Source organism: Podarcis raffonei, chromosome 9 (genome assembly GCF_027172205.1).
Source record: "Podarcis raffonei isolate rPodRaf1 chromosome 9, rPodRaf1.pri, whole genome shotgun sequence".
Classification (NCBI taxonomy): domain Eukaryota; kingdom Metazoa; phylum Chordata; class Lepidosauria; order Squamata; family Lacertidae; genus Podarcis; species Podarcis raffonei.
Window position 1 is genome coordinate 52729659 of NC_070610.1, and position 14783 is coordinate 52744441.

General features: G+C 42.0%; 1 protein-coding gene across 2 annotated transcripts in view; it reads right to left on the reverse strand.

The window, feature by feature from the left end:
• Nucleotides 1-330: 330 nt before the first annotated feature.
• LOC128421165 (cyclic nucleotide-gated channel cone photoreceptor subunit alpha-like) overlaps nucleotides 331-14783 on the reverse strand; it is a 29177-nt gene continuing 14724 nt past the window's right edge. The window contains exons 3-7 of one of the 2 annotated variants that reach the window (XM_053403541.1): nucleotides 5989-6069; nucleotides 5147-5173; nucleotides 3891-3920; nucleotides 2140-2279; nucleotides 331-573 (exon numbers count right to left, since the gene is read on the reverse strand). In XM_053403541.1, the coding sequence (XP_053259516.1) occupies nucleotides 2148-2279; nucleotides 3891-3920; nucleotides 5147-5173; nucleotides 5989-6069 (270 nt within the window). In that variant the 3' untranslated portion in view covers nucleotides 331-573; nucleotides 2140-2147. Of the gene's footprint in view, nucleotides 574-1547; nucleotides 1775-2139; nucleotides 2280-3890; nucleotides 3921-5146; nucleotides 5174-5988; nucleotides 6070-14783 lie in introns of those variants that run through there. The other variant, XR_008332247.1, reaches the window with a different exon arrangement.

The window sequence follows — 14783 nt, forward strand, 5'->3', positions numbered from 1 at the left end:
TCGTGCATATGTCCCCTGTGTTGTCTTTCAGCCAGATCTATTTTCTGTACATATGCGCGTGTGCGCGCACACACACACACGCAAATGATTTGGAGTGCTCCAATATCTTCTTTCAGAGCAACTTAAGTTGCGTTTTCCATGAAGTTCCATGCACATAACCAAACTTGCACATCTTTCTCTTGAAATTGAAGCACCTTGCATTTTCTCTGTTCCTAATTGCCTATATAGCGGTGAAAAAGCTCCCCTTTCATGATAACTGGGCAGCTTTAAGATTTGTTTAAAAATATCCTACATCCTGCAGTAACAAAAACATCTTTGCTTCCTAGGAAAGCTGATGGGAAAAAAGGATTTTATTATAAGGCTTATTTAGCAATACATTCTGATTCAAGTGATAAGGGCATATCCTCCATGAGCTAAATCACATAGCTAAATCACTTCATAGAACAGTCCAAAGATGCATTTAATGTCTTGTGCCAAAAGACAGCGTCTGCGTTGTTTTCTTTTTAATGATCAAATGTAGACTCCCAAAGATTGATCAGTGGTGATTCTGAAGCTGTCTTCTTGCCAATCAATCTAGATAATTATGAAAAAGTATATATTTATGAAGATAACAATGTTCAGTGAGCAGTAAATATCAGGTATGTCTAGACCACAAATTTGTATCAGTTTCATGACATTTTAAAGGCTTGTATCCAAAGAATCTCAAGAAACATACCTCAAGAGATGCTACCACCATGAGGTATTATCCTACACACCAACAGAGAACTAAGTTTGCTAAGGCTGTGAACACACTATATCTTTAAAGCCTGTCTAAAGCACACAACTTGCACACATTCAGCTTTATGAATGTGGTAAAAAATAAATAAACCTAAAATGGAAAGTGATCAGGGTTGTGGGAAAAATGACTTGGGAAATCTCACCTGCCATGGAGCCCAATGTGTTTTGACTATACACAATTTTGGCTTTAGGTGCAAACCCCCATGTTAGCTGTGGGCTTAATGTATAGCAAAAGCTTTTGGAGGGAGAGGCTCCCGTGGAGCAGTTCAGTGAGGACGAAATATGCTCAGTGGGTATGAAATGCTGGCTGGCTGCTGGAGGGAGGATTGGAAAACCAAATGCCAGGACTGAAAGAGAAGGAATGGAATAGAATATACTGGAAGAATGCATGGCATGCTGGCTGGATCCATGAATGCGAGCACTCCATATTACGTCATTTTATTGCAGGACCAACCTGTATGTATACATTATCGAGCATGTTATTGTATATAGTGGTACCTCCGGTTGTGAACTTAATCCATTCCAGAGGTCCGTTCATAACCAGAAACCGCTCGTAACATGAGGTGTGCTTTCGCTAATGGCACCTTCTGCTGCTGCCACGCCACCGGAGTGTGATTTCTGCTCACATCCTGGGGCAAAGGTCACAACAAGGAGACCTACTTTGGGGTTAGTGGAGCACATAACCCAAAGGATACGTAAGGGGGTACGTAACACGAGGTACAACTGTACAGCGCTATTTTTCTGTTTAAAACAAAGGTGCTGGAACTCACCAAGAATGTTTCCTTTGTTCTCTTATAATAGCAATGGCGCCCACCTGAGAGGCTCCGGCAAGTTCTGGCTGAAAGAAGCCCTGATTGTACAGAGGCCAGGCTTGATTTGCCTGTTGCAATTACAGTAATACCTCCGCGAACGTCCGCCTCGTCTAGCGTCCATTCCAGCGAACGTCCATGGCAAACCTGGAAGTACCAGAAAGGGTTACTTCCGGGTTTGCCGCTCACACATGCGCAGAAGTGCTAAATCATGCATTGCTCATGCACAGAAGCGCAAACCGCTCTGCGCGCATGTGCAGATGCAATGCTTTGCCCTGTGTTCTTTTCAGCTAGCGGTCAGGGCTCCAGAATGGATCCTGGTCGCAAAACAAGGTACGACTATAGTCAGGTTCTTGGTTCACTCAGCAAAGTGTAAACGCTACCTGAACTGGGTCATTAAATGGGCTCCATTTAATTAATTAGTACACCAATGGGCAGTTCATCTAGTTTAGGTGTGAAGAACCTTTCTCCAGGCACAAGCCATTTCCAACAATCCATGGGTCCAAAATGCAAATCATCTGACTACAAAGAAATAGATCTCAGTCCAGCTCACCATTTCCTCTATTCTTCATCGTCTGCATTATTCTGCTCCTTCTTCTTCTTCTTCTTCTTCTTCTTCTGACCTTTCTTCTTCTTATTCTCGTCTCTCTTCTGCTCTTTGCTCTGCTGACTTTGGTCTTCTTTCAATATTTTCTGAAAATGCAGTGTTAATGTGTGTTTATACACACCCACAAACCACTTTCAAGATCTTCAGATCATTCTGACGCTGTCCTTCAAGTTCAGCAACATGTTATTCTAGTTTATGTTTATTGCTTTGAGAGGTACATATCCAAAAGACAGTTTTAGCACAGGGATTCCATGACCTTTTATAAGCTCTGTGCTAAATATCCACATAGCATTTTTTAAAGCATTGGAGGGAACTATTTGCGCTGGCAAAGATTGCTTTGAACATGGTGGGTACAGAATTTTCTCAATGGAGAAATAAATATTGCAGGGTCCAACAAGGGAGCTTGCATTTTCTTTTTGAGCACGACAAGGTGGTGAAGGGTCTTCCTTAACCCCCAAAACATTGAGGGTAAAGCCTACACTCTCTCAGATTACCCTGAATGCTTTGGATATTAAGGAAGATTCTATGCCCACTCCACCCAGCCAGCTCATTAAGATGAAATGATAATGGAACAGGCTTGTTTTCTCCTGCTCCAGAGTAAGACCCGAACCAATGGATTCAAGTTACAAGAAAAGAGATTCCCATGCAACATCAGGAATAACTTTATGATAGTAAGAACTGTAAGATAGTGGAACGGACTCCCTTGGAAGGTGATGGCCTCCCTTTCCTTGGAGGTTTGTAAGCAGAGGTTGGGTGGTCATATGTCATGGGTGCTTTAGATGACATTCCTGCATGGCAGGGGACTAGATGGCCATCAGGGTTCCTCCAGAGTCTATGCTTGTATGATAGGGTTGCCATACAGTCAGAATTTCCTGGACATAGCAGGAAAATGGCAGTTGGAAACAGCATCCGAGTGGAAATCGCTGAAATGTCTGGGAAAATGCAAACATATGGCAAGCCATGTCGGAAGTCTAGATTTTAGCGAATTTCCTTAACAATAGCTCAAAAAGTGAATTTTAAGAACCACTTTGGGCAAAACTAAAAAAAAAAAAAAGCTAAAAGCTCAACAACTTTTGTGTCTGAATTTTTTACTTTTGGGCAACCCTATATTCTATGATAAATAGAATTGCCCTGTTCTCCCTCCCCTGGGTCCATGAATTAGCTTTCTTTTATTTACTGGGAAAGCTCATTTGCTCCTCATGATTGTATGGGAGAATATACAGTGGTACCTTGGGTTAAGTACTTAATTTGTTCCGGAGGTCCGTTCTTAACCTGAAACTGTTCTTAACCTGAACCACCAATTTAGCTAATGGGGCCTCCTGCTGCTGCCGTGCCGCCGGAGCACGATTTCTGTTCTCATCCTGAAGCAAAGTTCTTAACCCGAAGTACTATTTCTGGGTTAGCGGAGTCTGTAACCTGAAGCGTATGTAACCCGAGGTACCGCTGTAAAGGCAAAACGTAGGAAAGTGATGGTCAGACATATAAGAGTATTGTTGCTTCCTGGACAATATGACAAGTGAATAAGGACAAGGATCAGAATGACTCTTTCCTTAGAGTGCAGAAAGAATGTATTTGCTGTGGCCACCGGAATTCATGACAATCTCTTCCCTTTCGCATGCCCACTCACATTGAATCTACACTTTGGGCTTTTCATGAGATGCGTTTGGGTACCTTAATATCTTTAGACAGAAACTCACATTTTTGTCTTTATCGTCTTGCCCAGTTTTCTGGAAAGCAAAGCAAAGGGTTACTTCTAAACATCAGCATTTCAAAGAAAAACAGAGAGCAGTGCAGCACAGTAGGTCAAGGGTGGAATTCAACACCATGCTCTTCCAATCACTCTGCATCTGCAAGCATTTCTTTCAACTTGCCAAGTGGAATAATCCCCCTTTTCTCTGTTTGCACACTGTTCTAGGAGATATCCCACCCCCCCCAAAGCCAATTTCAGGGGATGTGTGGGGCACAGGAGAGAAGCCTTGTTGTACAAGTGGGAGTCCTTGTGGAAGGGTGAATCTAACTCAAAGTGCATAGTGTTGTAAACAAAATCTGCCCTTTCCCCCTTATGGGGTATCCAAGAGCCCGTATAGAGTCCTTACATGGGTTCCCTATTAGTAGGAGAAAATAACAGAGGCCAACCAGAGAATATTGAGAAGCAAAGCAGCTAGTAAGCCTGATCTTTATTGATCTGTTGCAACAGGGTGCTCTCCTCACACGCAGGAGGACGGAGGAGGACCTAGAGCAAAGGTGTGCCTGCCCTTATATAGACATTTTAAATTCCCTGCCCTGGAGTTCAAGACCACCCCTCCATACATCATACATACATCACAGAAAAGGCGGCCTACAACAGAAATTTGAATGTTGTTGTTTTTCCTGTCTGCCAGGTTATCTGATAATGCCTTATCTGATTGCCTTTCCTGGTTGCCTGCCCATTCCTTTGAAATGGTGATTACTAAATTCCTGTAAAAAGAAAGGTTTTTTTCACCTCCTCCCTCCTTGCAGAGAAACATTCGGTCAGCTTGGGAGTCAAAATGGTTTCAGGACTGTCTTCCTGTGCTGCTTCAGACATGTGGTTTATATATTTATGTACGTGTTTGCTTGGTACATTTATGAACATTTATTTTATATCTAAAACCTTAAAATTCTTATTACAATAGCAGAAGGATACTTTACAGCGCTGAATTCTGAACCATTTTAAGATACCTTGCCCTGTCTAGGTGGAAGCAAAACAACATTCCCACCCACCCAATTTTATGGAATTGGTATAAGGAGAGGAAAATCACATTAAAATAAAATCTAGGAGGATGCCAGAAATCTCAAAGGAGCTGGGTTTGTCATTTAGATCCCTCCAGGGTTCTGCAAAATCCAATATTTCGTTAAGGAAAATCAGTTCTGTAATGAAAGACAATGGCATGGAATAAATAACTGAAAGCGGGGGAGGGCTAATGAGACTTACCACTCCAATATTGAAATTTATACCTGCCTGGAAGAAGAGAGACAGGGGTTAATGTATATATGTTTCTTTGGCTGGCCTACATTTCATGAGACAAAAATGATCTTCCAATCTGGATTATTTGATGTATGATTCTTTGTATGACAGCAGCTGTTACATTTCTTTCACTCCATTCCACTCTTTCTCTGAATCACCCCCTAGGATGATGTTTACAATCCCTAGGAACTGTTTATAATAAGTGTATGTTAATGCTGGGTAGCGATATTAAGCTGCCTTATTACCATTGCTCTGTAGCTCAGTGTCAGTGCTGCCAACTCCGAATGGTAGCTTCTTTCTAGGATCTTAGGTAGGGATGGCCAAATCTGTCAGTAGGTCTGTTTCTCGTTTTTTCTAATCAAATCAGTTTTTCTAATCTAATCAGTTCACCACATTTCTGTACCAGTATGCGATTATTATTTCTTAAAAAAGAATCCTAATGGAAATCTATCAGCATTTGAGTGCACCTTTTTTCTAATAGACATACTTTAATGCAATATTTTTGCAATAAATTTTTCCTAATATAATGCATTGGGTTTTTGTTTTTTTTAAAAATGAATACTCTTTTTTGATACACTTTCCCTTAAAGTTCACATTTTTTTTGTTCGGAGAACGTTGTTGCAAAATTTAAAAATGTGTTTTGGTTCTTTTATTACTTTGGAAAATTTCTCCCTCTCTCTATCTTAAGCATTGAACCTTTTACAGGCCTGCTACAAGATTTCCTTTTAACTGGGGCTACCAACGAATGTAATCTTCATCATCATCATCATCATCTATACATACATCACATTCCCCAACACATAACTCACCATAAGTAGAAGTCTCAAGCAAATGGACCCTTGGACTGGCTGAAATCCTGGAATTTCACATCCTTTATTCACTTCTACAATCTATAGTTAAAACCGTAATTGAAATGATTCAGAATAATGTTACAAATATTTCAGATTTCCCATTTATCCCCATTTACTAGAAATTTAGCATCATGGCACAACTTGCTACATCTTCCCAGGGAGGGAGGTATTCTTTTATGCCAATCGTTCTTTTATGCCAAAGTATTCTCTTTGCAGTTGTCCAAGCTGACATGGCCTTATTCCAAGTAGAACAGCCACACATTGTTAAAAAGGAGGAAATGCACCAGCCAAAAAAGAAGACAAAGGGGGACACAGATTTTCATAAAATTTGTGCATCCTCATTTATATGTGTAAATCCAAATTTAGTAATACTTGCTGTAATTTAAAGAGAAACGTGAGGTTTCCAGGACCTAGCTGTTGATGGCAACTTAAAGACTTCTGTCCCGTGTTAGGGTTCTTTAACTTTAAACCAAGTTTCAGCTGGACAAAGTGACGACTGTCCTCTGGTAGCCCTTCAAACAGGGAATGGTCCTCTGTAAAGTAGGGCACACGGCTGCCCTAATTCCAAGATGGCCTGTGGGTGAGCTGATTACTTTGGTGTCATCTGGCTGAAATAAATTTGAGTCAGGATGAAAATTAACCTGAATGCTTTTGGGGTGGGGTGAGGGGAAGGAGACCGACCCATTTATATCCCACGACAATTGTGGTCAGCAATGGTGAGTATCACATTGCAGAAATGAATTGACACCCATTTCCTCCCTGGAAACATCAGTTGTCATTTCTTCTAACTTCTAAGGTGGCACTCAGCTAAGTTAAACTCAGAAATGAATGGGCCTGAGCCAGCTCAGCCCAGCGGTTCCATCAACCAAAGCATTGCTTAGATCCCCTAATCTCTTCCAGCGGTTTGAGACCCGCGGGGCGCTGCCTGGCTTTGAAAAAAAAGAAAAAGAAATTAATGGGCCTAACTTGGTTGTATTCATTAATTCCAATGGGTCTACTCTGAGTAAAAGTTGAATACGATCCCTATGTTCAGAGTTCGTTTTTCCTGGTGCATTGACTGTGATCTAAGATTTCAGAAGCTGATGTTCTCGCCATATTTTAAACTTTATAGTAACAATTTCATGGGGCCAGCCCCCACCTTATAACTGCTACTTATTTTCTAAAAGGCTGAAGCAAAAAGAAAACAGGGCCTTCCATATATTATAGCAGAAATAATTACATTTTAAAAATATGTCTTGATGCACTACTATCAAAACTTATAAATGTAAGTTGTGGATCTTACTGCACTCCAGATTTCTCTTTATAATGGCAGGATACAGTTCAGCCTATTCAGCCTTAACTAGATGGACACATCTGTGGCCCTAAAATGCATGTAAATGCATACTTTAATTAACAGGATAGCAAAATTGTATCTGGGTAACTACTTCCACTTTTTGTTCTTTTTTCTTGGTCTTCCTAGATGTTTGTTTTGCTTTTTTAAAAGAAAAGAAAAAAAGAAAAAGTGATTATTTTGCTTCCACAGTGGAATTTTAAGTACAAGAAGAACATGAAAAGTTCATGGAAAACCACAGGCCATATTCTTATAACAGAAATCAAGTTCAGGAAAATGTCTCCCATTTGTGGACAAACTATGCCAGAACACACCTAGATCATTCACACGCACCTAGAACTGTACTAGTCAACCCTTTGAAACAGGGTTGGAAGTTCCCATAACAATAATCCTGTAAGTTCCCATCTAAAGTCACCCATCAGCCTAACCTTTTTCGTTACTGGAACTGGCTTGGACATCCCCAGTGCCAGAAAACAGATGAAAAGCACACCAGCCAGGAATGGCAGCCTCATTGTGTCCAGATCTAGCCTCTTCACAGCAGGTTTTGGTTATCGAGAATGCACTGTTAGGTTACCCAGTTCTGATTTCTATTTGTCTTTATATCCTATACAGAGCCACACAGGCTGGAAAGGCAGCCCAACAGATCCTTCTCTTATGATAGCCCTCCTCTTTCCCTGTCCTATATGACTGTCTTGCCCCCCGCCCACCTCAGTTCCTCGTGGCTTTCAAAGTTCTCCGTCTTTCATTCTTCTCCTTATCTCTCCTGGCATTCACGATGCCTTAAGCAATACCATTTAGGAAAAGGACTCTTGCATACATGGCTGTCTAAAAGTCTGTCAAAGGTCTCTGAACTCAGTTGCGTAAGAGGCAAGAAGTCCTGAGGTGGGCCTCAAGTGTATTAAAATGGCTGATCAAGAGTGGCGGTTGGGGACTTGAATGAAAGATCTTCCATAAGCACAGAAATTCTTCCATGAACTTCGACAAGGCCCCTGGCAACTCCTAGGCGCGTCCCATATTACCCATGGCACCATGGATTGTAGATAGATACAAATAAGCACGTGTTGATGACAGGAATGCCATATTGACTTCATGGACCTCGTCCACCCACTGTTCCACATACAACGCATGTCTTCTCCTCAGAAAGAGCCATGGCATATCCCCCATCAGAGCTGCTTCACCGCCTCACATGTGGGTCACAGCCTTCCTACAGGAACTGGGGCATTCTTCTGAAACCAAAGTTTTCACACAGCAAATGCAGAACCCTGCAGCTAATAATACTTCTTTAAAATCTGAATAAGTGTAATGAGAGCATTTCACAAGGGAGGGAAACACAGAGCCACATGGGCAAGGATAGTCACTACAATAGCCAGGTCTCAAGCAGCAACGCTAAGAGTTATCCTCATTGCTCAGATCCGTATGAGAAGCAGCAGATGTGTATTTGATTCCCAATCCTCCGTAATGCAGATTCTACCACCTGCGTTTCCTGATGGCAACAATAACTTTGAAAGTCTTCTAGCATGTCTGCTTCACCAAGAATGCTAATAAGTTGTTAGAATGAATTAAGTTGTTAGAATGAAACTTCTTTATTTGCCGTTGTTTTTCGAGGAAGCTTTGAAATGTAATCTATTACCCCATTAAAAAAGGACAGTTTAGATTAGCCTTTGCCAACCTGGTATCCTCCAGATGTTCTGGACTAAAACTCCCATGGCTGATGGGAGATGTAGTCTGGAGGACAGCAGGTTGGCAAAAGCTGGTTTAGATGGCAGGTTGTTTGGAGCAGCAATTTTTAAAACAAACAGATCTTTTAGTCTACTACAGTAAAATATTTTGTTACCCTATCTAGTTAACAGCTGTTGGTGGGATGATTGGTTAGGCCACAACAACTTCTTTTAAACTCTCATTTCTTTTCATTTCATCATTACCAACAGATATAGAGTGGTAGGAAACAAAAAGAGAATAATGATGTTTTAGAAGGACTTGTGTGAATTTACTCGACAGGGCTGATATTAAATTGAATTGTACTTACAGTACTAGAATGGGAAATTCTGGACTTATGGCAACACCAGTATTCAGAAGATCTTGGGCAAGTACTCTTGGCAGTTAATAACAGAAGTATTTTGGGTGTCATCCTAGGTACACTCACTTGGGAAAAAGTTCAATTGAAATCAGTGGGGTTTACTTTTGAGTAGATGCACACAGCACCGGGTTGCCGAGTGGATCTTCTGTATGGTCAGAAAGACAAGCAAAGAGTGGAAAAAGAGCTTTGCTAGATTTTATAAGGTAATTTTTTAAGAGCCTCGTGAATAAGACAGGAGTTTATGATATGAGAAAGAATGTTCTGAATGCTGTCATAAATGTGTATTCAAGACCTAAATTTATTACTCAGTTAGACATTGGCTTGGATCCTGAGATAAGTTAACAAGGAAGTTGGTGGAAGGAGAGTTTCCCATCCCTTACTCCCCAAGCAACTACATGAAGGGCCACAGGAAACCTCTTTAATAATTTGGGGTGGCGTGTGAGAGGCTGCTGGGAAGGAAGGAATCATTCCAAAATTGGAGACGCCTCCAATCTCCCCTGCCCCCAGTATGGACTTAAAGATTTCTTCCAGTTTATTTTTCCATGCATTCTTTTAAAAATCTTGACCTTTTTAATGGGTTGTTAGGTCCTGCAATATTTATGCATAAAAATGTCACTTTAGTATTTTTGGGGTTAATATATAAACATGAAACTATTCAATCCCAAAATTAGCATTTTTAGATCTTGTATCTGTTTCCCATGTATTTTATGCTGTAAGTCACTTGGGCACACCTTTCATATGTGTGAAGAATAAATATAATATATAATAATAAAACCAAAAGAACCATCAGAAAAGAACAAAAGGAGTGAAGAAAACAGGAGATATCCTATCTAGAAATAGTACAATTTAATCTGATGGATTTTATACATATATCAAATTCCTCTTCTTGGAAATCTTGTACCCATGTCTTCTTCCTTCAACATACCTGCTTCAACCTCATCAGAATGTCAACAATTCCATACATTTCTTAGATTCAGTAGATCTTTTGGTCAGTGTTTTGCTTTTAAGCTTAATAGTAACTTAAAAGGGAAACAGCATGTATATTCTTCCAGATTCTATATTGCCAGCTTTTGAAATTAATTGAATACTGCACTCTTTCAGCCTCTAATATTGAAATTTAGATCATATTAATGAGCTCTCCAACAAAATATGGCAGTCGAGAGTGCTCTTCTTCTTTGTTCCGAGTCCCCTTTTTCAAACATAAATTCTTGCCCTATGCCACCATACTTGTGTTTTTAAACTGCTTACAGTTTTATGTTCAGGCTGCAACTGCTGTTCCAAACCATTTCTCCTTTCCACAAAAGCCCCACAGGAAGCTGGGATCCAGCACTGACTGTAAGTATGTGGAAATGGCTACAATGGCTACGTCAGAAAGAAACAGACCTGAACATCTGTGATATAAAAAGTTATGGGGTTTTAGCAGGAAACTATGAGACATGCACTGATTGCAGTCAGAGCAATATTACCGGTCCATAACATTTAAAGGTTTACGTCGGGAGCACAAATGTTCACGAATGCCCAATAAAATGGACATCTGGAAAGTCCCTCAGTCAACATCTCATGGCCATTGAGGATGCTCAGTCCATGTTGAACAAAAAATGACAGATTCATCAATCCTTATCCCAGGATTAACACATTACAGTTGAGTAACCTGAATGCTTATCATAGCATCAGTCACTGAAGCCAGGCTGTCTCTGATTTTGCTTTGCTATTTGCAGGGGAGTAAAGACTTACCGGTATTTATTTTTGTTCCACCAGTTCTGTTTGTGCTATTCTTTTTCCTCTGATGTATTTATTTATTTACTGTAATTGCTAATTATAGTTTTAAATTGTTAAATTGTTATTGTTTTTAAATCGTGTCTTCATTGTTACTGTGAAACACTTTGAGAATCATCATGACTGAAATGTGGCACACCAGTATTGTAAATAAAAACGTATAGATAAGTAAATGTTCACAGCTTTCTTCATAAGGCTACAGGGTCTAAGTCTCTCAATAATGCTGCCCATATGCAAACTTTGCACTAGATGAAATGAACTGTGTAAACTACTCTCTTCTGTGGACCAGAAGAGGGTGTTAGAGTTATAACTACCAGGAAAAGAGAGGCGTTATTATTCACTACAGTGAGGGAGCTGGCAAGTAGATCTCGAAAAAACCAAGTGATTGTTTTCTTCCACGTATAAAGTGGCATTAAAGAATTGTAACCCAATGATTTTTCATACATGGACTGACAGAACTTCCAATAATAAATGTTCTCCTAATTGTGCAATTCGATGCCTAATTCCTTGTGATTAAGTCCCACTGAACTCAGTAATTTTCTGAGTAAATAATAAATAATAAAAAGTGCTGTAAAACGTGTACAGTAATTTTCATTATCATTGCCTAGGGGCTCCTGTTAAGGTCTCTGTTATTGGTTTTACTGCACCAACTATTTAAAATGTTCTGTTTTAATCTGTGGAGTTTCAAATTTTGGTGTTTTTCTTTTTATTTAAAAGGGCATAGGATGTGCCTGGGAAGAGAGGGGAGGGGAGGGGAAGGGAAGGCAGGGGGCTAATGACAGTGGTTTTTGGTAGGTGGCAGGCAGTATGGGGGGTGCAGAACAGGTAAGGGGCACACAGCACAGGCACTTGGTGACTGTGCCGTGCGCCAGCCCCTCCTGCAGCCTGCGGAATTGTGGCTGTCCTATCAGCCAACCCTCAAGTCTGTGGCTACTGTTGCTGAATAACAGGTCGGCTCGGAGTAAGACCTCCCTCATCCATGATCTGAATAGGAATGAGGAGACCTAGTCTGTATCATTATCACTGAGACTTAGGTGGGTGAACAGGGTGGAGTTGGGACTCAGCTATACAGTTGCAAATACAATGTATTAAGTGTGTTTTAAGTGCATTATACAAATGTGGCACTAGATGATGATGGTGAGTGAATTCAATATATTTTTCAAAACGCTTTTTAAAAAAGCATTTTCATAGCTGTCAGCGCTGCCCAAGGTCCCAGCTCACACAAGACCAACGCTGCTTCTTGCTCAAGTTAAAAAGTCTTTATTGAAGTTCAGTCTCATTTCCAGACGCGCAGCGTGCAACGCTACATCTATCCATCAGACCGTAGAAGTCCCATCTGAATCTCCTCCCCCCTGACACCAGTTTAAGATTCTAGCCTTACTCCACCTCTTCCTCTGTTCCTTCTTTCTCTGGGTCCTTCTGCTAGTCGGAGTCTCAGCCCTCCGAGATTCTTCTGACGCTGATTCTCCCGACTCTTCCCCCCCCCTCTTTCGGGCTTTAGGACCTGGCTCCCAATCCGGGTTTTCTGCTGTCCCGCGCTCCTCCACATTTGAACTTGGCGCGCGCGCGCAGCCTCCCACTTTCCTTCTGACCGTTACACTTGTGTCACTGCTCCCCCTTTCGGGGAGGCTAGCTGGACCTGGCCTTCCCTCCGTCTCCCCACTCCCCGATGGAGGAGAAGCTGGTCCTGACTCACGTGACTCTTCCCCCCCACTGTGCTCTGGTGGGGGAACTGGCCCTACTCCTCCGCTACTCCTTTGGGACTCCCCTCTGGTTCCTTGTTTATGGATCGTTCCCCCTGGGATTCGCCTCGCCCTTACCATAGGCGCCCCCTCCTGGGAATCTTCTGATTCGCTGGAGAAGCTCATGGAATCTCTCGGTCCACTGTCATATTCCCCTACGCTCCCCTCTGATTCCTCTCCTCCACTCTCTATTTGCTCTCTCCCCTGCTCTTCTGCTCCTGAGCCTCTGACAATAGCGTTTTTTATATGTGTCTAGAGTCCACCTTGGTCTCATTCAGCTGTGCCCACCTGGGTACTTAGTGCAGCATCAGGGCAGGTTTGATGGTCAGAGAGGAGGAGATGCTGTGGTCTCTAGAAATTCTCTGTCTTTTCTCCAGGCGCTCTCTCTCTCTCTCTCTTTCTCTCTCTCTTTCTCTCTCGTGTGTGTGTGTGTGTGTGTGTGTGTGTGTGTGTGACATTGGGCATTTGGGTTGGATATGGGACCCTGCTGGTTTACTGCTCAGTGGTCTCCATGCCTGAGCTGGTCTCAGAGGCGGTGTTGGGGACTGCTAGACTGCTTGCTGGTTTTGTGGGACTTTCATGCCAGTGAGACTGGCTCTGGGATGGTTCAGGATTTCATGGTTGCCATGACGATGGGGCTGTTCCAACATGTCATTGGCCTAATGCATGTGGAAGGCCGCATTCTGGACCTTCTTTCTCTCAACTAGGCAGGAAAAGAAGGATCTGAAAGTGTGTGTGGGGGTATTGATATTAGCCCCTTTTCATGGTCAGATCACTTCCTGTTGAGATTTAGGCCCCAGCACTTCTCCCCCTCTGTAGCAGAGGGGGACCTATTAGGGTGGCCTGGCCTCAGAAGCTAATGGATCTTACTGGTTTCCTGGCGACTCTGTAGGATTTTCCAGCTGAGATGAGTGGTACTCCTGTCGAAGCCCTGGCTGACCTGTGGAACATCTTAAATGACTTGGGCCACATGAGCGCCTCTCAGCTCCCTCTCCCACTTTGTGGTGTCTAATGGGCTCCCTGGTATTCTCCAGAGCTTAGGGCGAGGAAACTAATGACTTAAAACCAGGTACACATTCAAACTGAGCCTCTTCAGTTGAGTTTAGTCATGCCAGCCCAGGTCTCTTTTTCTGTAGCAACTGATAATGCTTTCAGACCTTGAAAGAGAACCTGACCTTTGGAATTCTGCTCAATTCTTGTGGGGCAACTTTATCCTATATGCTCTTGATTATCAGTGATGGGTTGATTAGATGTCTTTGTTAGTTAATGATTTCTTCCGATGGGGCTAAATTAGCAGGCACTAGCTGGCACTGTAGGAAAACCTTTCATCAGGAAAAGATTCTTGGGCAATTGAGGTCACGCAACTACTTATCCCAACAAATTTGCTCTCAATACATGCCTTTAGATAGAATTCATTGATCTCAATGCAAAATATGCTCTGGGAGCTAAAACGTATGGTCAAGAGAACCACATGGAACATGTCCTATGGGGCTGAAACATTTCAGATTGCAGATTGGGAGACAAGGGTCTCAGTGGTCCCCTATGTGCATGGGCACCCCACCCAGAAAAGAAAACATACCAGAGGAAAAGGTTGTAGGCTGATTTTCTAAAAGAGATGCTAGTTTTTAAAGTACAGCTTGTTTCTATGTGCAGAGCATGCAGACATGTGTTTTCTCACTTCCCCTCTTTGTGGTTGTTGTTGTTTAATCCTCTTAGTTGTGTTCAACTCTCTGTGACCCCATGAACCAGAGCATTCCTTGGAAACTCTCATTTTCTTCTCAAAGCTTCTCCTTTTTATGTCCATGGAGTTTTCTTGGCAAAATACTGG